We start from the raw sequence: 24,202 nt of genomic DNA, 5'->3' as shown, positions 1-24,202 counted from the left end.
CTGGTTCAAATCTGGAATCCAATCCTGAGTTTTGACGCCCTGGATGAGAATGGGGGGATGTATTGCAATTCTTGTTGGTGTAATCAGAAGAGCCAGGAATGGGAGTGACTGATTCTTTGTAGAATGGACCCCCATCATTGCCTCCCTGGAATAAAATCCATCCTGCTGTGATAGAGTGGGGAAAGAAAAGCAATTGGAGAGCACTCCAGTCTGTCGTTGGGAAATGTACTTCCTGCCCCTTGCTTTGCGAGCTCCCCTCTGCTGCAGATTAAATCCCCTCCACTTGATATTAAAAGGATGACTCTGTGAGGTGCTGCTGCCTCTGCGATAAGTGGACTCAGCTCCTCCGAGATGCTCCTTTGATGCCAGCCCAGTTTGAAGTCTGTCACTGAAGGAGTCTGGCAAATCAAATGTCAAAACGTGTTTATCTGGTGAGTGGGCTAACAAATAAATCTCTCTCCGGGTCTGAGTCCAGATGAGATGAGACAGAGCTGTTGGCCAGATGGGGAGGGCGAGGGAAGCAGGCACTGGGGGTGGGCAACAGGCAGCTGTCCTTGAGTGGATGCCAGTTCTGTCACCGGTCTCCTTCCGGTGCCCTCTGCTGCAGAAAGCACCCTGAATTCAGAAGAATGATTTCTATGAATGCACAATGCCTGCAGCTGTCAGAAACCACAGAGCTCTGAATAATGCAGCTAAAGCCAGTTTCTGTAAGGTGCTCCAGAGTATCGCTAGTGGGCTTGGGATGTTCCTCCCCTGTAGAAATACAGTGTCCAAGAGTGGTAATAGGGCGAGAATATGTCAAGTGTCACAGCTTTGGCAAGAGAGTCCCCATTGCATGGCTCATTGCTCCTCTCTGAGTCAGGCAGCATTTGCTAGTAGTTTGAGCACAAAACTGAGAGCCAGGAACCTCCTGAGTTCTAATCCCAGCGGTGAAACTGACTCCTGCTGAGAGTCCAGAAAGTAGGGTCAGGCAGTTAGACCTGGAGTCAGGGCTCCTGGATTCTATTCCAAATTCTGCCACTGACTCCTTGTGTGACCCTAAACAAATCATGTAATCTGTCGGCCTCTCTGTCCCCACCTGCTAAAAAGTGGTGCTGATAATACCCCAGCTCACAATTCTTCCCACATTAAATTAATGGAGATATCCTATCTCCTAGAACTGGAAGGGACCTTGAAAGGTCATCAAGTCCAGCCCCCTGCCTTCACTAGCAGGACCAAGTACTGATTTTGCCCTAGATCCCTAAGTGGCCCCCTCAAGGATTGAACTCACAACCCTGGGTTTAGCAGGCCAATGCTCAAACCACTGAGCTATCCCTCCCCCCCTTTTGGACATTAGTAATGTCCAAAAGCTGCTACCATCTAATGGCTGATGAGAACCAAGTTGAACATCTCCCTGCATTTCCATGGGGACAGGTCCACAGGACAAACACTACTTCCAGGACTGGCATTGATCAGCTTTTTTTCCTGGAAGCCTCAACGAAGAGCCCAAGGACTGAAAGGGTCATGGAGACTGAACTTCCCTGTTGCCCCAAGATCCAGACGAGGGGCTGAAAGCCAATCTGAGGAGAGAGATGGGGTCTGCAGGAAGCTCGCTCTGTCCCTGTTCTGTAGATAAATCGGACTGTTGTTGTTAACCCTTAGCACCCTGCCTCTACATCTTGTCTGTATAGTAGGTAATGGCTAAGAATTCAAATTAAACATATTAATGATTAATAGTCAATATTTTGCTATTATAATTGCCTTAGACTGCTTTCCTTCCCCACCAGACTCTTCCTGGCTTGGGACCCCTCCCCTTCATACTTTAGGCCCCAACCTTTGTGTTGACACAACTCTGGTTTTTAATAACTATTTCTGTCTCTGGCTGCTCTCCCCTCACTTCCTGTGTCTGTTTTTAGAAGCAGCTAGAGTGTCTAGTGCTCCCAACTTAGTATGTAGACTCAAAACAGAAGGCAAGGTAAAGCTATAGTCCAGCTGTAAGCAAAAGGCTCTGACTACCTGTGGCTTTGAGGATCATTGCATTTTACAGCAGTAATTCTTCTCCTCCCTTACGATGTTTGCTGTTTTCAGCAGCACTTTACCTGCAGTTTCACTGCTTTTAACTTTCAGTGAATTTTATTAAAAGGCCCAAACATACAGGGGACTGGCATTCCCGGCAGCTGGTAATGGGATACAGAACCTTTCCCTTCCAGAGTGCTACTTTGAATCCAGCCAGCAACGACCAAGAGCCATTCCTAGCTAATGGCTGTTCTGAGGTCCGTGTGAATTCAGTAGTGGGGGACCAGAGGGTCTCAGCCCAGTTCCTAGTAGGCAGCAATACACCACAGAAATCAAACCCACAGATGGTGCTAATTGGCTGCTTGTTGAGCAGACTCTGAAAGTCAAAGATTTGTCATTTGGTTTGGATGAAAATATGCATGTCCGTATCCATCTGTGCCTTTTGGTATGACTTTAAAGGTGATGTCTTGGGTGCAAGGAGACTAGCATGCAGAAGGCCTGCTCCTATGGTCCCCAACAGCAGGAAGCATTGCCTGAGCTTCAGACTCAAGTTATGTCCCATTTTACTGGGGAATTCCTTAAATCGAGGTGCTGAAACTCCATAGGGAGGTGCATAAGTATGAGCTTTATTGATCAGGTGTGTGTTGCATGGGTATCCCAACAGCATTCGCTAAATGCCCAAAGTCCTGTCTCGGCAAGCACTGGGCTCAGTATAAAACCTGGGAAGATTACCAGTCTCTTCTCTGATTGTTCCAAAGTCCTGCTTGGGAATCTGGAGGGGCTTGTCCCTGGATCCATGCACTAGACACTAAAGGGTCTACTTTCACCTCTTCACACTAATGCTGGGGGCTTAGTTTCCCCCCTTGCAGCATAAAAGACTCCCTGTCTGTGATTCTTCTCAGAGGGTGGAAATGGTACCAGCTGCCCCTCTACCCTTGCCCTTATTGCCGGGGCTTGTTCATCTGTCTCTGGCAGCCACTGAGTGCTGGTTCCCTGCAGCCCTCTGCGATGCTCAGAAGAGTCAGACAGCGCAGCGCATTCAATTTCCTTTCTTTTCTCTTTTTCCCTTGTATGTGACTCTGCTGGCATTTAAAACTCCGAGGCCCTGTTTGTCCCCAGAGAGAATTAAGCCGGAATATACAATAAAGCTGTGCTCCTGGCTGGTGACGATCAGAGGGGGAGGAGGAGGGAAAGGGGAAATGTAAAGAGTTAGAATAAATGCCAGAGTGACCTTGTCAAAGGCTCGGATAGTCAGAGTGAAATGTGGCCGAGAGCTTCTCCGGGTGCTTCTTGTGAATGCAGCGGGAGCTGCTGCTTTTCAGGTCTTCCATAGGAACCACACCGCCTGCTGGCCTGGGTTTGCTGGGGCACAGAGGTGTTCATCCAGGCTGTGTGGTGGGCGCTGGCCTTTGGAACTTCTTGCTGTGCATAAGACTGGATGCTAACACTGGGACGCTTTCATAGGCATGTCCGGCCTGGCATCTTGCCAAATTCTAGTCTGGGGGATCCCATTTGCCTCCCTGAATTCCCCCTGCAATTTCAGCTGGGACTGGGATTCTTAACTTCCTGACCCTAGCTGGTCGTGTAGCTTTTCTGTACATCCTTAAAAAGCAGGATGAAGTGTTTCCTGTCCTAATCTAGAGAGAGAGACACATTCGGAAAACATTTTGGGTACAATATAATTGGCTGATGTTTATTGAGTGGTTGGATAGAAACACCACATAGACTGTTAGGAGTTGAAGGTTGTCACCATCCTGATGTGTCATTAGAAATGAATTTGAATGCCTGTGTGTACGTGTACACCAATGTCCCCTAGAGAATGGAAACAGAGCCTCAATTGTGTGTCATAGGTCCTATATTGCTAACAGCCAAGGGAGATTCTTTTGCTAAAGTTGCAAAGGTGGGTGTTTTTCAGGATAGGCAAATTGGAGTTCTATCTTAGCTGTTGCCATGAAGTTCCATGTTGCTGCATTTAGCAAAATAGTGAAGCCCTAATTGACCGTGGCTTGGTTACAGCAGTCTCTCTAAATTAGTGCTAAAATCCTCGATTTGCTCTATGCCATTGATGTGCTAGTAACTAAGACACTAGCATGCTGCGTCCTGTTCTAAAATGGGTATCTTCATTATTTTAATCTCTTGCATACATGCCCTGTCTGATCTGGTGATGGGTGGGAGTTATTTGTATACATTACTGTGTGTGTGTGTGTGTGTGTGTGTGTGTGTGTGTGTTCTACTGTGCCTGCTCCATCTTTTTCGACTTGTTTTTTTCAATTAAGGAAACCAAGTGTGGTGAAACCTAGCACTTCAAGGTAACAGAGCCATGGGAACGATGTGGCTTTACACTGCAGGGGAGTACTTGTCTGTGTAGTGTCTCGTTACCATGAATTAATTGGACACTCATTCTAAGCAGAGTTCCAGAATGTCTGGACTAGGTCTGCTTTTAGGAGGAGCATATGTGGGGCAAAAGGCCTGGAGATTCCCACCCAGAATGGACTCTATTCCAACGCCTGCTGTGGGAAACAGTGGTGTAATATACTAAGCGCTGCAGCTAATCGCAGAGTAAATCGCTAAACAAAATCTTTACTACAATAAGGTTTGACTAGTTGAGCTAATTGGCTTCGGCAGTTTGTAGAAGAAGAGAGCTGGAAAGCTGAGATTCCACCTGTATGTGTCTACGTTTTAACTTACTTCTCTTTTAAAAACATAAAAGTATGTGACTGGCATTAGGACAACCCTGCTCTCCTCCAAACCCTGGCCTCCCCTCCCCTCTCAGTTCCAACAATGCAAACAGAGAGTGTGCTTAGACAGATTTGTTGAGTTAGTAAGAATGGCAATTCTTAGAGTTTGGCTTCAGAGCATTTCACGGACACATAATCCTTAAGCCTCCACTATGTGAGCGGGGTGGGTATTATTATCATCATCCCCATTTTACAGAGGGGGAAACTGAGTCACAGAGCGGGGAAGTGCCTTTTGCAAAGCCACAGAGAGCATCTGTGTTGGAGCTGAGATTAGAACTGAGAGAGCTTTATCGATGCTCCCCTGCTCTAACCAGTAAGCCGTACCATTTCCTATTTTGCTAAACAAGCATGTGAGATTGAGCATGTAAATGTCCCTAGCATAGATGTTTCCATATGGAAAACTGCTTTGGTTGGGACCCAGTGTGCCTTACTAGCGTACTGAGAATAAGTCCTTCAACTACCTTATATGCGTGTGTGTGCTACTGGATGGCAGCCAAACGGCTCAGCTCTGTGTTACAGCAGTACAGGACCAAAGTCCCCTTTAGCTCGGGTGGGTAGGGGTCTGTGCTTTTGGAACAGGAGAATGAGTTCTATCCCTGCTGCGGTGTACAGTGTTGTGATGGCCAGGACGCCCTAGATGGCCGTGGAGTTGTTACAATATTGTGTGGGATAATAGGACAGCTATGAGCAGTTACATAGAGCTCCACGTATCCTATGCACATATAGCAGTAGCCACAGCAACAGGAGTAGTATCATCATAGACTCACTTCCACCTTCCCCAGGGCCCTGGCCTCTCTGCCTTCCTGTGATCTGGTGCTACTGATAGAAGAGGGGATTCCTGCTTGATTTCACTGCTTGGTATGCTGTGCTGCAGGTCAGCTGGTAGGCCCCAGCAACCTTTAACGGGGTGGTGGTGTTAATGCTGAACCTCAGCGGAAAGAGAATGAGGAGGCAGCCAGTGTGTGCATGTAATGAGTGCCAGGCAGTTGGCGGCTCCCTCTCACAAGTTAGGAGAGAAATGGATGGGGTCAGGTGTGTCTAATAAGGCCCTGAGACTGGCACATGCTGGTTTCCCTGCCATGATTAGAAGTTCCATTCATAGATTTTTGCAGCCACTTGGGATAACTTGTGTAATACAAAACCCAGTTAATAACAATCCCCTCCCAGAAAGGGCAGTCTTTCTCACAGCAGTGTGGGTGTGAGGTTCAGTGGCGGATTCAGAGTTAGTGGGGCCCTGTGCACAGCTTCATTTTCCTGCCCCCCCCCCTCGGGACCCAGCCAAGAAAAAGAACAGTCTCTCTTATCTCTCCCCCCCACCCCCATTTTTCATTCTTTTTTTTTTCTTCATCCTCCTCCTATATTTTGAGTAATAGGAAATAAATGAAAATAAAGTGAGGTATCTTGATTGGGGCGGGCTTGGGGTGCAGGAGGGGGTGAGGGATGAGGGCTCTGGGAGGGAGTTTGGGTGCAGGCTCTGGGCTGGGGCAGGGGGTTAGGGTGTGGGAGGAGGAGTGAGGGGTGCAGGCTCTGGGAGGAAGTTTGGGTGCGGAGTGCGGACTCTGGGCTGGGGTAGGGAGTTGGGGTGCAGGAGGGGGGCAGAGGGGCCGTGCTTACCTCGGGTGGTGTGGCTCCCAAAGCGACCGGCGCGCACACCCCTCCGGCAGCGCCTCTTAGGCGGGGGGGGGGCAGGGGGTCTCTGCTTGCCGCTGCCCACAGGCGCTGCCCCCACAGCTCCCATTGGCTGCAGTTCCCGGCCAATGGGAGCTGCGGAGTTGGCGGTCGGGGCAGGGGCAATGCGCGGAGACACCCCCACCCCGGGGGGCCGCAGGGACATGCCAGCCGCTTCCAGGAGCGGCACGGAGGGAGGGAGGCAGAGTGAGCAGGGAGCTGCCTTAGCCCTGCTGCTGGCACGTCTCTGCACACCCCATGGGGGGAAGGGAGCAGCAGGTCTCCGTGCATTGCCCAGGTGGGGGCAGCATGTGGAGCTGCCTCCCCCCCCACCAAGGGCGTGCAGAGATGTGCCAGCAGCCGGCCGCTTCCGAGAGCGGCGCGGGGCCACTAGCCATGGCATGCAGGCAGCCTGCCTGCCTGAGCCCTGCTGTGCTGCTGCATTTTGGAGGGCCCCCTGCATTTTGGGGGGCCCGTGCCACTGCACGGTGTGTTTAATGGTAATTCCACTCCTGGTTAGGTTTGTTCTTTTGCAGTGTTAACTGACCCCTTAGTTCCTGGATTATCTCAGCTCATGCACAGGGAATAAAATGGAATCTGCAGGAGTTGCTCTGTTCCTATCGGCTGTAAGCATCTGGGGTAGAGGGTTACAGCTCGCATTTTAAGTTTGGAGGGAGAGTTAGCAGCAGAGCAGTCTGAGGGCTGCGGAGAATAAAACTGCTCTCTAATCTAGAGAGACTTTGTTATTTCTATCACTCGCAGCTGGAATTTATTTTCGTGTGTTTTGAATAAAAACTAAGAATTTTCTAAACATATGGCTACAAGGCAATAAAACAGCCAGGGCTGGCCCCTTTCAGCTCATTCAGGCTCGGGCTGTGGGGCTGTAAAATAGCGGTGTAGACAATTGGGTTTGGGCTGGAGCCAGGCCTCTGGGACCCGGAAAGGGGAGGATCTCAGAGCCTGGGCTCCAGCCTGAGCCCAAACATCTATACTGCAGTTTTATAGCTCCATGAGTCCGAGTCAGCTGAAACAGGCCAGCCGTGGCTGTTTTATTGCAGTGTAGACATACCCCAAGAGGCTCCAAATGGGTACTCTGTGACAGGGGATGAAGCCTGGTGTGATGGTTAAAGCACAGAACTAGGTGGCGGGACTCCAGGGCTCTATTACCAGCTCTGCTGCTGACTGTGTGACCTTGGGCAAGTTAGTGCCCTGCCCTGTGCCTCAGTTTCCCTATCTGTAAAATAGTGAGAATACCAACTGTGAGGCAGCCCGGTTGAGAATTCCTTAGTGTTAGTAAAGTGCTTTGAGATCTGCAGAGTTAGTTACTTCTTACTTTGTGTTGCTTAATACACATGGGTGTTTCTGGGCTTGGTCCTGACCAGAACCGGGCCATGCAGAGGAGCATGGACATTCTTGGAAAAAGAAAGCTAGAGTTCATCTTTTTTCAGCCTGCACAGACCAAATTCCAGCTGTTTGTGGAGGAGATTGGGTTTGAATTTAGGACTCAGGTCCATGCTGGTGCTGCTGTTGGAGTTGGTTCATCTAACTCTAGTTAACTTGACCCTTCTTACATCTGGGCGCTGGCTTGTCCTTCACCTTCCCCATGCAGCTCAAGCTCCTCCCTCCCCTTCCACAGCTCACCACGGCACCGCTCTCACCTGCATCTCCAGCTCAGGCTCCCTCTCTCTCCCTCTGTCCTGCCCAGGCTTCTCTCCCTTCTCTTCTGCCATCCCTCACTTTGTGCCTTCCTCCTCTAGGCTCCAGGTAGGAGCCTCTCAGCTAATGCAAGCCAAGTCCTCTGCCCCTTTTTCTTTCAAATTCCACTTGTCACCCAGAAATCACATTCATGCCTTTGGCCTATGAGCTCCAGGCAGGGACCTGGGCGTGTCTTTTGGCTTTCCGCATTGCATTTTTCACTTGTTGTAAAGCAACAAATCCAGCATGGTATAAATAATGATCCCAGTACCAAGGAGCTGTGGCCCCAACCAGGGAAAGATGGGAAGGGGCCACCCAGCCATGGGCTCGCACCACATCCCCACCGTGCCGGGGGGCGCTGTTTGGCAGGGCACTCGCCATGGCAGTGGGATGCAGAGAGGCGGTGACAGGAGAGTCCACAATGATGTGACTCCATGGAGAAGAACACATGTGGCAGCTCCCAGTGGGCTGCGTGGAGTGGAGAACGGGATGACTGGCCACACACCGAGATAGGTACTGGCTTCCAGTGACTGCTTGACTGTCTGCTACAGGTGCAGGTTGGATGTGAAGGGGAGGCGGGCTGTCTCCAAGTCATGGAGCAGCGTATAAGAGAGCAGTCAGCACTGTTCACTCCTCCATGTCCAATAATTGACACCACTTCCACCTTTGCAGCTTTGAGTTGAGGGCCACGCAGGGACTGTGCCGCTAATCTGTGCCCTGCCCCGGGTTACGCGGAGAGTCCTCCTCCATATTATCAAAACCAGTTTTCTCAGGCTTTGTGCACAGGGGCAGGATTTAGCTGTGCTGCTGTCATGTGACTCGTGGAGCCCGGGACTTTCCTGGGGCTGGGAGGAAGTTTCCTCGACATTTGTGGATGTTCCTGCAGGGCAGGTGGACCCGAGACTAACACATTTCACCGAGAACTTTGGCCGTCTCCATCTGGCGCAGTCTGGGAGGCTGCACAGTGACAGGCCAGGGAGACCATGGACTGGATTTCTCACCTGGGAACTTTGATTCCTTTGTGAGGAATGAGGCTCAAGCGTGGTTCAAGTAACTTCCAGGAAACGAAGAAAATCAGATCGTGATTGGGGCCCAAAACTCCACCCTGGACACTTGACATTTCTTCACTCTACTTCCCTGACTCCTGCTCTTTTTCGCCACGAGCGCCCTGGGACTTCTTCTAAAAATAGCCCTGCTACCCCGGCAGCCCCATTTGCTGCAAAGCTCCCGGACTGGCTGCTTTGAGGATGCTGCCTGGGGTCTCTCTTGGCTTTCAGATCCCTGGGTTGACCGAGTGAAGCCATCCTAATTTGGTTGGTTTTATTTGTTCCTAACGAGCAGATGAGTGATTATGGTTTTGACTGTTGCACAATAATTTTGTGGCTAAGGCGGGCTGTCTTGGCTTGTGTTTTCACAGCAGCAGCATCTGAACAAGCCTGCTGGAGAAGTATTGCTGCTTTAACGCTGGCTGACAGGGTAATGCTCTGCCCTCTTCACCCCTTTCATAACACTTCTTGCCACGTTGCTGTTCTCTGGTTTATTTGGCACCAGAGGAAAACAATAGTCCTTGTACACTTGCATAGCACGTTTCATGCAGAAGTATCCTGGAATGCTGTGTATGCAGAAATTGCTCACCCAGTGCTGAATGCAGCCACCCCTGGGGTGGAACATAGCCGGCGCTTTACAGCGCACACCAGCACTACACAAGAGGCTTTAGGGGAGAAATGGAAGGGAGTTTGGGGAACCTGTATGTAATTGCCCATGTTGGAATTTGGCCAGGAAACCAGGGCTAGCTCCCTAAAGCATGTCATGGGACCTGAATGGCCACAAGCAGCCAGGACGTTGGCTTTATGGTACTTCTAGCAGGACAGCTCCCCCAGCCCCATGCATTAAAGTTTGTGAGGTGCTGCCTTGTGTTTGTGGAGAAGGGCATCTCCATCCAGGGAGAAAGGTAATCAGAGGCGACAGTTTATTTTCCCCCGGCACCCACACAAGAGAGTGATGGTCACATGTCCTGGTTGCCGTGCAGTCTGAGTAGGGAATCTTCATTCCCACCCCCATGCTGCAGAATGGTGGCAGAGCCCCAGAGCATCTGCACATTCAGAGCTGCAGTAGCCCCTGAGGAAAGAGCTGGGTTCTACCAGCCCTGCCCCTGCTCCCTTCTTGTCCCTCTTCTGCCCTCATACAGTCCCTCTTTACTAGGGCACAGGGTGTCCCTGGAGCCAGCAAGGGGACCTTTTGTCTAGCTCCTGGCCCCCCTCTCCAGCATAATGACCTACACTGCTTCTGCAGATCTCACGGACCTCCATGGCCTCCTTAGTGCAATGAAATGGCGTCTCCCCCCCGCTAGCTCGTTTGCTTTGGCTGAGTGTGTCTGTCGCCGCCACGTCACTTTTGAAGTCTTCTCTTTTTCGCTTCCCCAGCCGGTCTCTATTAGAACACGAGGCCCTGCCGGCTTCAACGCAGGAGCAGATGTGACCCAAGAAATGGGATAGCAGCTGGGGATGAAGATGACACTTGGTCTAATCAAACAACTTCTCACATTATAACTCTGTGAGGTGGGAGACGTGCGAGCCAAAGGCAAGTCAGTGCTCAGAGCGCCTGCTGAGACACGCCGCTAGCAAGCCATCTGTAATGAGCTGACCATGCCATTCAACAGGGCAAGGCACGCTCAGTCCAGAGCTGTTTTTAATCCATTTAACTGCAGAGAAGGACCAGAAGGCTGAGAGTTGGGCCAGGTACCTGGAAAATAAGATGGTTACTGTCAAGCAAGGGCGACCTGGCAGAGGAGGCGCTGTTGTACCAGACCTGGAGACGCTCCTGCCCCCCATGGCAGAGGAGATTTTTTCACATTAGACATGTAAGGGTCAATGTTGCCCACAAGACTGTAGATGTTACCAGGCTCATGGAGGAAGAGTAGTTATTGTACTAGACGTACATCAAGGCATCTCTGCTTTCTCTTTTGGAGTTCGGGCCATCCAAGAGCCAGATTCTGCCCTCACTTACGCTGGGGCAGCCCCACTCATTTTAGCAAGAGAGCTTTTGTTTTTCACCACTTTTTCTTATTCTTAATCAAAAGTTTTGTGCTGGTGGAAGGTGCTGGATTGATAGCCCTGGTGACTGAAGTCCTCTGTTAATACATAAAATAGGTACAGCCCCCGCAGTGGTGATTCACACTACCCCCATGCTGGGTCCCATCTGCATGCCTCACTCATGCATTCCGGAGGTCTCAGTGTTACAGACACTAATGGATTTTCATAGCCTTCTTATCCCCAGGAAGGCAAATAAATGTTAGCCCCTTGTGACTGATAAGGAGACTGAGGCATGGAGAGGGGAAGTGATTTGCCTTCCAAGGTCAGTCAGTCAATGGTAAACATGAAAACAGAACCCGAAGTTCTGACATCCAGTCCACTGATCTAACCGCTAGACAGTGCTGTCATGTATATCTCTGGCTTCTTGCATCCATTATAGCCCTCTAATGCCCCACGGCTCTCCAAGGGGTCTGCGTTCTGTGAGGGTGGACAGGTTTTATCTTAACAAGGGACAAGGATTTTATATAGCTGATATATTTTTAACCCTCCTCTGTACAAAGTTGCACAGGAGAAAACCAATTTCAGTGTTTGGGAGCTACTTCGCTATTCTTTATGATGCAGATTACACTGGCTTGGAGGAATTACTACTGCTCTTGTTCTGATTTAGGGCTTGCGGGGCAAATGCCAGCTGTGGAGCTTGACAATGTGGGCTGTACATTTAATACGAAGGTGCCGCCTGGTGATAATCCAGGACTCTGCATACAATGTCCCACCTTGGCAGTGTGGATGTAGATGAAGTATTGTATTCTGGGACCTGTGCTCTCCATGGGAGATGAGGGTGGCTGCAGCCTGCTCCAGCCCAGTCATGAGTTGCTGAGAAATGGCTGATGCAGCTGTTGATTGGACACACCCTGGCAAAGGGGAGCAATACGCAGTCAAGAGTAGCAGGGGTGTGAATACCGGGAGATGATGTGGCAGCCAGTGAGGGTCTAGCCCAGGAGACAGACTGCTGCTCCAATGACGGTTTTTCTTCCTGTTCTTGTCATTATGATTTCCAGTCCCCCCAGTGGTGGAACCAACTTCTCAGGACATCCGCCAGGGCATGGGCCGCAGCGTCACCCTGCGGTGCACCATGCTGAAGGGGAGCCCCATGAAGGTAGCCACAGCCGTCTGGCGCTTCAATGGGAACCTCTTGACACTGCCCCCCACAGAGCAGCAGGACTGCTCAGAGTTGAAGGTGGACAGCGTGAACCAGGAGACCAGTGGTAGCTACGAGTGCAGCATCTCCAATGACGTGGGGGTCTCCACCTGCCTCTTCCAGGTGTCTGGTAAGTCTCACAAATTGCCTCCTCCTTATTATGTTTTTAATTGACTTGCTTACAGTGAGTTTGGTGGCTGGCAAGCCCTGGAGACAGACGCCCTCTCTCCGTAGAGTGGGTACAGGCAAGCTGCTGCCAGGCACTCTCCCCACCAGGGTGCTTCCGTTGTGTTCCGGGAGGTCTCCCTCTAGGGCTGAGTAGGGAGCTCGGCCTCCACGGCTCATGCAATCCTTGGTGCCTCTGCTGCCACTGCCTAGAAGGGGGCTAGTTAGTGCCAATTGGGTTGGTGCATTTTTGTGGTGTGAACACTTGTTCTAAAGGAACAGGAGTGACACACACCAAACTCATTTCACATAGGCCACTGTACAGCTGTCTGTTGGTATCCACTCTCAGCTACAGACAACCTGAATCGGATTTAAATGTTGACCAAGCAGGTGTGTAAGACTCAGCATCCCATCACCAGCCCTGGAAGACCTCCAGTCCCTTCTTTTAAAACAAAACCCGTCCTTTAGTGCGTATCCCTCTGGTTTCCCCCAATCTTTGTGCAGCGACATCTGCTTAGATAAAAACTAGTCAGGGTCTCATGCTGTTACACAGTGGATTTGCTGCTGGGATTTGTGCAAATCCAGCATGTACAGTGAGTGAAATCCTTTCCAACTCCATGGGCAGCAAAAAGGGGCAGCGGCGCTTGAGCTCAAATCACATGTCTGACCCAGCCACTTCTGCTGATCGTTAAAGAGGTTTTTCCCTTGACCTGAGGTTTGACTTGGGCCCCAGTTTCTACAGAGGTAGATTTACACCCCATCTTGTGGCAGATTAAGTATTTGTACAGACAAGCCCTTACTCTGTGGGTGGGGGGGGGGGGTGAGTGGCAGGGAGCGATTGGAAGGTTGATGGGATCTATTTTATTTCACACCTTCCACTTAGTCATTTCTCAGGCACTGGTACCATGCTGGCCTTAGTCTTTTCCCTTGATACACTCCCGGAACATCCTATTTTGACCAACTACAGTGACCCCTCCCCATCCCTTCAGACCTCTGTGCATTTGTGTAGCATTAGGTTTCTTTCCGTAACTTACGCCCCTTTCCTCACTAACCTGCAGCCAGCACTTATGCCCTCACTGCGAAATGAAATCCATGGTGCTCTGTCAAACCGAACTCTGACTCTAGTAAGCTTACTCATTCCTAGTGGACTTGGAAATGCTTCCAGCACATGAATTACCAGCTTCCTAGAGCTGGTAATTCATGGATTAATGCCATTCAGTTTGTGGTGCTCAGTCCCATGAGACAGGATCCCCTTAGCAGCCAGCGTGTTCCTTCTGCTCCAGCCGTTCTCAAGAGCCAGGGCATAGCTTTCCAGTGCTAGCTTTCGGATTCCACACTTCTCTGCCCATTCTTATGACCAAACACCTACAGGTCAAGGGAAAACCTCGGCACTCATACAGCTGCATGAAACTTTTGAATTCTTTCTTAGCACATATATCTGAGAGGAAGGATAGCCCAGCGATTAGGGCATGAGTCTGGGACTTGGGCCACTTGGGGTCTATTCTCTGCTCTGCCACAGACTTCTAGTGTGACCTTGGGCAAATCACTTAGCCCCTGTGTGCTTCAGTTCCCCATCTGTAAAATGAGGATAATAGTACTGTTCTACTTTACGGGGTGTTGTGATTCATTTAAAGATTGTGAGGTGCTCAGATATGGGGGCCATGTAAGTACCTAAAATGGATGGATGCATGGGGGTGTTAGCTTCTTCCACAGATAAGAAATTAATTTGTTACAAAGTTTTACAGGCACAATGTGACTTTTAGGCTGTCCCGCACCCATTCCACACACACCTTGCTAGCAGCACTGCCATCACACTCCTATGGTCTGGTCAGTGCTAATCCACTCTCCAGCTTCACCTACATATAAGGTCCAAAAATATGATCTGAATGTGTAACCGTCTGGTTCTCCTTTCACCCCAAAACAGTTGGAAAAAAGTCCAACAACAGTTCAACTTTCCAGAAGTGAAGTTTTAAAAGTATCTGATATGCCGCAGTCGTTATTAAAGGGCTTCTTTCCCCCTCTCTTCGCTGCCACTTCTATCTCAGAGTCAATTAATAAGGAATTAATGTTATGCAAGATGGTAATTATCATCATTTTGGAATCCATTATGAAACTTGACTTCCACAGTCAATACAAGTTGAATAAGCAGTAATTAATCTCTGAGGTGGTTCTGAACTTCTTGCTTGTGCAAAAATTTAAGTCGATAAAAATAATAAGAAAAAAAGACTTGGACATAAATATTCATATTATCCATCAGAGTTCACAGAAAACAAACCCTGAATCCTTCTAAGCCTGACACCTCCATAGAATGACAGGGCCTATGCTTCGAGTGGAAAGTGACAGGAGTGTGTTCTGCCAATGGGAGTGGTCGGGGGTGATGATATTTATGCTCTGCACTCCAGCAATCCGTGCTATTTAGAGATGGCCCCAGTCTGGGAAATTCACATCTGCATCTGGACTCCCCCAAAGTCCAGGGAGAGTTGTGATTCAAGCCCATCTCTTGCCTTGCCCCTTTTCACTCTTGGGGCCAGATTTTGAGCTCAGTCACAACAGTGGAAATCTGGAGCTGCTCCATTAAGCCGGGAGCAGCGACTCTATTAACATTTTTATCAATGACCTGGAAGAAAATGTAAAATCATCATTGAAAAAGTTTGCAGATGACACACAAATTGAGGGACTGGTAAATAATGAAGAGGACAGGTCACTGATTCAGAGTGATCTGGATAGCATGGTAACCTGGGCGCAAGCGAACAATGTGTGTTTTAATGTGGCTAACTGTAAATGTCTACACCTAGGAACAAAGAATGTAGGGCGTCCTTAGAGGATGGGGGAATCTATCCTGGGAAGCAATGACCCTAAATTGATTTGGGGGTTGTGGTGGATAATCAGCTGAACACGAGTTCCTGGTGCAACGCCGTGGCCAAAAGAACAAATGCAATCCTGGGATACACAAACAGGGGGATCTCGAATAGGAGAAGAGCGGTTATTTTAACTCTCTATTTGGCACAGGTGCAACCACTGCTGGAATACTGCGTTCAGTTCTGGTGCCCACAATTCATGAAGGAAGTTGATAAATTGAAGCGGCTTCAGAGAAGAGCCATGAGAATGATTAAAGGATTCAAAAACGTGCCTCATAGTGATAGACTCAAGGAGCTTAATCTGTTTAGCTTAGGAAAGAGAAGGTTAAGCGATGACTTGATTCCAGTTTATGAATACCTACCTGCGGAACAGATGTTTAACAATGGGCTCTTCGGTCTAACAGAGAAAAGTGTAAAATGATCTAATGGTGGCTGGAAGTTGAAGCTAGACTAATTCAGACTGGAAATAAGGTGTAAAATTTTAACCACTGGAACAATTGACCAAGGGTTCTGGTGGATTCTCCATCACTGACATTTTTTATAAATTGAGATTGGATGTTTTTCTAACAGATCTGCTCTAGGAATTATTTTGGGGAAGTTCTATGGCCTGTGTTATACAGGAGGTCAGACTAGATAATTACAATGGTCCTTTCTGGCCTTGGAATCCGTGTCAGATTCTGGCCCTGGTGCCTTGATTGGCGTCCAAGGATGGGCAGCTCTCACAAGTGATGGCTGAACCTCAGAAGGCACAGGATTCCATTCAATTAAGCCCTTGAAAGTTTGGACACTTCCCTGAATCCTATTCAAACTCCTCAAGGCTGGAGAGCAGCTGAAAGCAGCTTTCAGTGTGGTATTTTGGTGCTTGTCACCTAGGGTGATCAGATCACACAGGTGAAATATTGGGATGGGGGGGGGGGGCGGCGGAGCAAAAAAAAAAAGGGAAAAAAAGGCCGCCGGAGCTCCACGTCCCGTCCCGCCCCCCCCCGCACCAGCATGCCTCTGCTCCGTCTCCACCTCCCCCCTCCCTCCAGCACTTGCGCCGCCATACAGCTGATCAGCGCAAGCCTGGGAGGGAGGGGGGAGGAGGAGGAATGCGGCATGCTTGGGGAAGAGGCGGGGCCAGGGCGGAGATTTGGGGAGGGATCCAATGGGGCAGTGAGGGGGCGGGGCTGGAGGCGCGGGGCCAAGGCGGGGATTTGGGGAGGGATCCAATGGGGGGAGGAGGGGGCGGAGTCAGGGTGGGGGGGGGGCGCAAGCCCCCTCCGGGCTCTGCTCAACCTGTGAGCAGAGGCAAAATATCGGGACAATTCGTGTCCCGACCAAAGGTAGGTCGGGACGCGGGACAAATAAGCAAATATCGGGACAGTCCCGATAAAATCGGGATGTCTGGTCACCCTATTGTCACCGGAAGCCCAGGAGCACAGAGGAAAGGGGATGTATTTTCAAAGAGGTTCAGGGGCACTCTTGAGGAAGGCTTTGGGTTGGGTCTTATTTTACCCAACCCAGTTCCTACCACAAAGCCAGCTCACTTTGATCTTATCTGTGGAGGCAGAGGCAGATAAAGGGCTGCTGCTGCTGCCCCATGGAAAATCCTTCTGTTACCACCCATCTAGCTTCTTTCTAGAGCATATTTTCTTCTGGTGCAGCTCTTCATTTCTAGGAGGAGACATTGGCTCAGAAACCAGCGCTTTTCCCCCTTAAAATACAAATATGGTCTATTGGCCAAAGGATCTTTTCCCAGGGATTGTTAGCAGGAAGCTTTATGAAGCAGCCGATGAAACAGGAGTAACAAAAATACCACTTTAAAGTTGCCTCAATCTGAACTGCAAACAGAGATCAGAGTTAGTTGAACCACAGAACTAAACCCATTGCCGCCTTCACTGGTGCACTGTCATGGTGTGCTGGGGGTCACTAGGTTGTTACCTTCCCCCCAGTAGCTTAGCCAGTGGAAATGGGAGCATAGAAACGTATGGTTTGAATGGCTTTTAAAATGTAAATGAGGTGTTTAGCATGATGCCAGCCTATGCCCCTGGGCACAGAGGATCTCCTCAGCTGCAGTTGGGCTGATGAGGTGGGCAGCGAAGTCTCACCACCCTCGCCATCTCACTTTGTAACTTAAGTTCCCACCCATCCCCTTTCTCTTTTTTCTTTTTCTTTCCCAGCAAAAGCTTACAACCCAGAGTTTTACTACGACACTCCCAACCCCACCCTCAGCCAGAAGCAATCCAAGAACTACTCTTATGTCTTGCAGTGGACACAGAAGGAACCCGATGCAGTGGATCCCATTCTCAAGTACCGGCTGGATGTCCGGCAGGTAAGATCCCTAATCGCTCTTCTCCAGCACTGTGCCCATACTTGGGAAGACCAGCTTTCAGTGAGAGCTGGGAGGAGCTTACCTCAGATACTACCTGAACATTGGGAGCTGCTCTTAGTAGAGTAGCCAGAAACTGAGGGTCTGGCCACTCTTTTCCCCCAAGGAATAGAAGAGGAAAGCCAATTGTGCAGGTCAGTGTTTATGTTCAAGTCTATTGTAGGGGAGGATTGAGGAGCTAAAAGGCCCTGCTCCTTGGACTTTTCATGCTCCATCTTCTGAATGGGGTTTTAATATGAATGCCCTTCTCTTCCCCCCCCCCCCCCCGAGTTATTAGTAAAGGAGTGAAGATTGTATAGGTTGGAGACTCAGGCAAGTGGAATTTCAGCCTCTTCACTTATTAAAATAAAGGGAATAAAGTGACAAGCTCTCTGGCCTGGAACTGCAGGGAAAAGTCATTGTTTGTGTTACGGAAGGTCTTTCATACCATCACAGTCATGAAGTCATTGGAATTATATAAACTCTGCAGGAGCAGGAGTTTCGATTCCTAGTTCTGTACAGGCTGAAGGGGAATTGTGGAGGGCCAGAGAGGATCAGGGGGAAATAGGAGAGGGCACTGGCTAGAGAGGATCACAGTTTGACACTTTTAAGAGTGTGGTAACCTAACCAAGTATCACAGGACGCTTCCACCCAGGCTTTTCCCCCTTATTTGGGGCAAAATGCCCAGATTTCTCCAGTGTTTTGCAAATCCCAGGTTTTTAAGATTGGTGCTTCTTGGGGTCTGGTAGTTAATGTGTTTGTGTGATGTTTGGGAGCAAAAGATTATTTACTGTATATACAAAACAAAATAATTAAAAAAGAATCCAAGTGCCTCCCTCCTTTGGGTCACATAGTGCGTCTCATCTTTATGTCTCTGTTTGATTGTGAGCTCTCCAGGGGAGGGACTTCTTATATTTGTTTCTCGTACAGCGCAGAGCACATTGTCAGTGCTTAACAAATAATCACCACAATACAGGACACAGGGGAGCTTCTTATAATGAAGTCACTTTATCACCGAACAACTTCACTGTAAAATGAGATTTGCTGTAACCGGAATTGCCATTTCCGCCTTTGCAACTCTCTGAAATAATTTAGGATTTTCATTCTTTTTCATCCTCAACCAAGTTCCTCTCCATCTATAAGGTGAGGACATGTAGTCTCAGATCTGATTCTCATTTACACTGAGGCCCCTTTACACCTTTGTAAATGGGCCTTGAAGAGGAGGAAAATGACATTTACGCTACCGGAGTGGTAGAAAGGCCTTTGTGGAAAGGAGAATTAGTCCTATTGTCTTTGTCTGCATTTCACAATATATCGCTGTTGGCATTATCTGTTTCTCTTTATTGGCATCATTACATTCTTATAATGAAGATTTTCCTGCATTTGCAATCTAAACATATTTGCATAAATTTATTACTGGTTGAATGCTGCATCAATAGAGTATGATGTCAAGTGGGGCCATAGTAAGGTATATTAATCTCATGGCCGGCCATGCTCCTATGACATGATAAAGCTCCCACAGGGGGAGAGGTGTGTGTGTGTGTGTGTGTGTGTGTGTGTGTGTGTGTGTGTGTGTAGGGCGGGGAGTTGGCACTGAATAAGGTATGGGGGGAAAAGATAGCCAGTTCATTCCCCCACTCAAGACAGTACTTGGACACATGCAGACAGAGAGTGGAAGGCAATAAGTTTCCACAATACTGCGCTGGTCTGGTTCTCCTCCTACAGTGCTGATCAGTGTTCTCGCTCAGTGGGTGTGTTCCTCCTCTACTTTCCATAGTGGGGTTCACCTCTCTGTTCCTCCCCTCGTTTTCCACCCTCTTTCTGGGTGATCTCATCCACTCTCATGCTCTCAACTCTCATCTTCCTGCTGGTGACTCTCAGCTCTCTCTCTGCACTCCCGACTTGTCTCTCTGCATCCAGTCCGTGCATCTCAGCCTGTCTGACATTTTCCCCGGATGTCTCGTCATCAGCTAACACTAAATGTGGCCAAAACAGAGCTTCCGATCTGTCCTCCGAAGTCCTGCCCATCTTCCAGTTCTTATGTCACTGCAACACCACGCTCCTCCCTGTCACTTGGGCCTGTAAGTAGGGAGTGCCATCTTCGACTCCTTACTTTTTATGCTATTTTCCCCAAGGGGGCATGGCAGGGTACATGAACAACCTTTTGCCTTGTTGTTTAATCTCCTGGGTTCCTCGCCTAGTGGAGAACATGAGGATGCTGGTGAATACAACTGTGAAAAGCAAAAAAGGTGCTGAAAAGCTTAGCTGGAAAAAAAAGTGCTTTCATGTGAAGAGCCCTTAAGGGAAGAAAATTTGTCTGGATAAATAATAAGAGTGTGTTTGTCTGTGAACTCTTCTCACTGGATACTACCTAGCTTCAAGGTGCCACCTATGGTGGAATGAAAGTTTGATTGTGGGAAGTCTGAGAATAAGGATTTCCCTCCTCCCCCATTGTGATGGAACATTCTGCTCAGAGAAAATATGCCTTCTGATCAGTCCTGTGCAGTGTCGGTCCCAGGACATGAGAGACAAGGTGGGTGAGGTAATATCTTTTATTGGACCCACTTCTGTTGGTGAAAGAGACATGCTTTTGAGCTTCACAGAGTTCTTCTTCAGGTCTAAGAAAAAGGTACTCATCAGTCAGCCATTCCCAGTGTTAGAGAGATCCTAATTTACCAGCCAGCTGGAATTCATCAATTCCTCAGCATCCTTGGAGCTGCTCAGGTTCACTGGCCTGTCAGAATTCATTCCTCAGCACCATGACACCCCCTGAACATGTCTGAGTCAAGAGAGGGGATTCTTGGGTGCTGACTGGTGAGGGGCAGCCAGGTGATGACTAACTCTTGCTGAGCTGGAATTACAGGAGGTGCAGGAGGAGTAAATGTAATGATCTTTGCTGGGTCTCATTTCAGGCTTGGTCTACACTTACCCCCCAATTCGAACTAAGGTACGCAACTTCAGCTACGTGAATAACGTAGCTGAAGTTCGAAGTACCTTAGTTCGAACTTACCTCGGTCCACACGCGGCAGGCAGGCTCCCCCGTCGACGCCGCGGTACTCCTCTCGTCTAGCTGGAGTACCGCAGTCGACGGCGATCACTTCCTGGTTCGACTTATCGCGTCCAGACAAGACGCGATAAGTCGAACCCAGAACTTCGATTCCCAGCCGCCGAACTAGCGGCTGGGTGTAGACATACCCTCAGTCTCCTCAGTTTGGTTTAAGGGCTCTTGGTGTGTATATATAATGCAAAGATCCCTAAATAGCTGCATGCTCTGCAGGACCCCAGGGAACTCTTGAATTGAAATTGCCGACTGCAGCTGTTGAAAACGGTGTTGGGTGGGAGTAGAAGCGTTGCTTATTGTTCGACTGGCAAAGTGGCTCCTAACCTTCTGTCTCTTCCTGTTCAGCAGCTTTGAACAGACAGTAGGGTTAGATGGGGCTGCGCATTCCAGGGTGACGGATCTAAGAAAATCGAGTACTTCAGAGATGCTGGCGTTTCCTGCACGGGGACTCCCAACAGGGGAGGCCTGTGCATTTTCAGATGGGATTTGATCATTCAGGGCACTGCTGCTGCTGATTATAATGACAGACAAACCAGTTCCATTTGGATACAAATTAACCTAAACTTAAAAAATAGCCTGATAGCTTGGAGCCACCCCCAGGGACAGCACCGGCAGTAGCAGTTCAAGCCTCTTGAAAAGCCTTAGTTTTATCTCTCACCTGAACGACCACACCTCCAGCAGCACGCCACTCAATTGCACCGTGCAGCAGCACTGGCTTCCTTAGTGCTTTGGAGGGAAGTTCGTTCTGCACCAAAGACTCTGCAAAGCCCTTCTTTTTTTATTTCTTGCTCTGGGAGGTATCCCCTCGCAGTGCTGACCAGGGTTGATCCTGCTTATGAAGTCTAGTGAGTTGCAGCCTCAGGTGGTTTGACTGTGGGCAGATTGTAAGGCCTAGGGTTATTTTTCTTCCAAGCATAGATATGTTCCTATAGCATGGAAAGACACCAGGCACGCTCTGAAAGCTTCCTGCATCGCTTGGGGATTCAGAGCAGCCCACTCAAACCAAACCCTGGCTTAAAAAATAAAAAATCCTTTCAGTTGCTTGTTTCTTTGTGTGTGGTTTATGCCCTCCCAGAGCTCTGCTCTAATATTAAAGGGAAATGAAAAGCCTTTTAATATTGTGTGCAGGTTGCATCCTGGAGGAAGGATCTGAGCTGAGCTGGTGGTTACAGGGGACAGTGGCAGAATTACTGTGCGCTCAATGAGACGGAACCCATCTGTGACCCGAGGCTGAGGGAGAAAGAGGCAGGAGAAGGTACCGGTGCAGAAGGAACGTTTAATCTTCACCCAGCCCCTCAGGGGGACCTGAGGCTAACGTTTCCTCCTTAAATTCTGATACGTGGCCTCCAACCAAAACCGGGCCAGTTTAACACATTCCTGCCATTCCTCTGATTGGAATAGACTCAGATTTGCCTGGTGAAGTGTTCCTCGGACCCCCTCAGCAACCTGCACCAGCCAACCATCTGCAGTGTAGGCTTCTTGCTTCCCCATTAACTGCAAAGAGCGCTCCCCTCCTGGACCCACTCGCTAAATTAGCTAACCAGGTGGCCATCTCCGATTAATTCCTGCCAGGGAGCCCAGCGTGTCTTTAATGAGATCGGCCCTGTGCAATATCAGAGTGATTGGAGGGGGAGAGAGAGAGACTCTCTTTTTGTTGGTGCTTTCATCCTCTCCCTGTTTGATAAACATCCTCTGCTGTCTACAAAACTGAGCTGGGCTTGGGAGCCGGCTGCTGCTCACCTCATCAGCCAGCCAGAGGGCATTAATGAGGGCTAAGGCGGTGGGGAGCCAGGCTCACCACATTGGAGGTGACATATAACAGAGCTGCTAGGCCATACGCAGGACAGGGGCGTTAGCAGGGATTTAATGATGGAGATTAGAGTGGAAGGTTAACTCTGCTGATGGCCATTGCAGCACAGCAGGAGGTGTTTTATGCTGAGGTCCATTTGCCGTAAAATTGTGTCTTTCTTTCTTGCCTCTAACATGTTTTTACCCTCCTCCAACCCCACTCGATCAGTGTCTCTAGATGTTGCTCTGTCTTGTTAGTGCAGAAAGCCAAAAGCCCCTGCAGTGGCAGACGGCACAGGGGCTGGAGGGGATCCCTTACCTGTGCTCTCTAGTTCCTCCTGCTGTCTGACTGAAGCAGTGGCATTGGAGCTCCTGTTTGCTTTCATTTTAAAAGCCAGTGTTCTCAGCTCAGCACACAAGCCAGCCTGTAGTAACACACCAGTGTATGTATTTCCCCATTCAGGAGCAACCTCTGAGCGACAAGCTCGTGTACGCAACCCTGTGCTCATGAGCAACCGAACCTTAACAAACATAAATGTCCTGGCACTAACCAGCTAATGTGTGTGTCCCAGCAGTACAGACAACCCTACAATAATAACCCAGCCCAGCACTCACAAGCAATAATAAACCAGGGCTTGGTTCAGAGCTCATGATTTAGGAAGGGTTCTGAACCTGTGAAGAAGGAAAACATGCTGGTGGGTGCCTCTCCTAGCGTTCGGCCCCCTATGCTGGGAGATGAACCAAGCCCCTTTTCCAGACATGGTCACTGCTTCAGGCGAAACTGCTCTGGAAATGGTAAAGAGATGTCTCACGGGGGAGGGGGGGAAGGGTTACCTTGGGGCTACAGAAACTGAAACTCCTCCTAAGACAGACTCAGGTGTCTGAACTCGCTTTACAAAAACAGGCTAACATTTTGCCAGCTCATGGGGATTACATGCTGTCTAGGCAACACCATGATCATCACCAAGGAAACGACACCACATGGGGCTGTGATGATAGGCCTATGTCCATAACATAATTATCCTGAGGTTCACTGCTTGTGCACATATTGGGCCAGAGTCTGCTCTCCCACACACTGGTGTCTGACAGGATTTTCATCTCAGGAGACCCTGCAGAAGCTATCCTGGAATGGAGCAGAGTCAGAGGAACTGAGCTGAAGTTCTTAAATTTCAGTAGGATTTAGGGAAAACTGATCAGTCCCTTTTGTCTAACAGTATCCTATAATGTTAGAACAAGAGGTCAGAGGATTTACCAATGGCTGGTAAATTTGCAGTGACACAAGTAAAAGGAAATACTGTTCTGCACATAGGAATGAATTAAGCTGACTTAGAGTTACACCTGGAATGGGTATGGCCCACGGTGGGTCGTCTGCCTGTAGAATTACTTCTGGAAATGGTTGAGTCCCACACCGAGAGGCTGCATAGCTTTGGGTATGTCTACACTGCAGTCAGAGCTATGATCACAGCACATGTAAACACACCCGAGCTGACTTTGATCTGGCTAGCTCCAATAATCATTAGCAGTGAAGCTGCGGCAGCACAAGCTAGCCACTTGAGTACACCCCCAGGTAGGTTTATACAGCCCGTGCTGCTGCTTTGGCTTCACTGCTGCTGTTTGAGCTAGCTAGATCAAAGCTAGCTCAGGTATGTCTAGA

General features: G+C 49.3%; 1 protein-coding gene across 1 annotated transcript in view; it reads left to right on the top strand.

Moving 5' to 3' along the window:
- The window catches only part of MDGA1 (MAM domain containing glycosylphosphatidylinositol anchor 1), a 192,345-nt gene that overhangs the window by 114,072 nt on the left and 54,071 nt on the right, over positions 1–24,202 (top strand). The window contains exons 9-10 of the mRNA XM_065401807.1: positions 12,187–12,456; positions 17,512–17,663. Of these exons, the coding sequence (XP_065257879.1) occupies positions 12,187–12,456; positions 17,512–17,663 (422 nt within the window). The remainder of the gene's footprint in view (positions 1–12,186; positions 12,457–17,511; positions 17,664–24,202) is intronic.

The sequence above is a fragment of the Emys orbicularis genome, chromosome 3 (genome assembly GCF_028017835.1).
Source record: "Emys orbicularis isolate rEmyOrb1 chromosome 3, rEmyOrb1.hap1, whole genome shotgun sequence".
Lineage (NCBI taxonomy): Eukaryota > Metazoa > Chordata > Testudines > Emydidae > Emys > Emys orbicularis.
The sequence above is the reverse complement of the archived record's forward strand: the minus strand, read 5'-3'. Positions and strand labels throughout refer to the sequence as shown.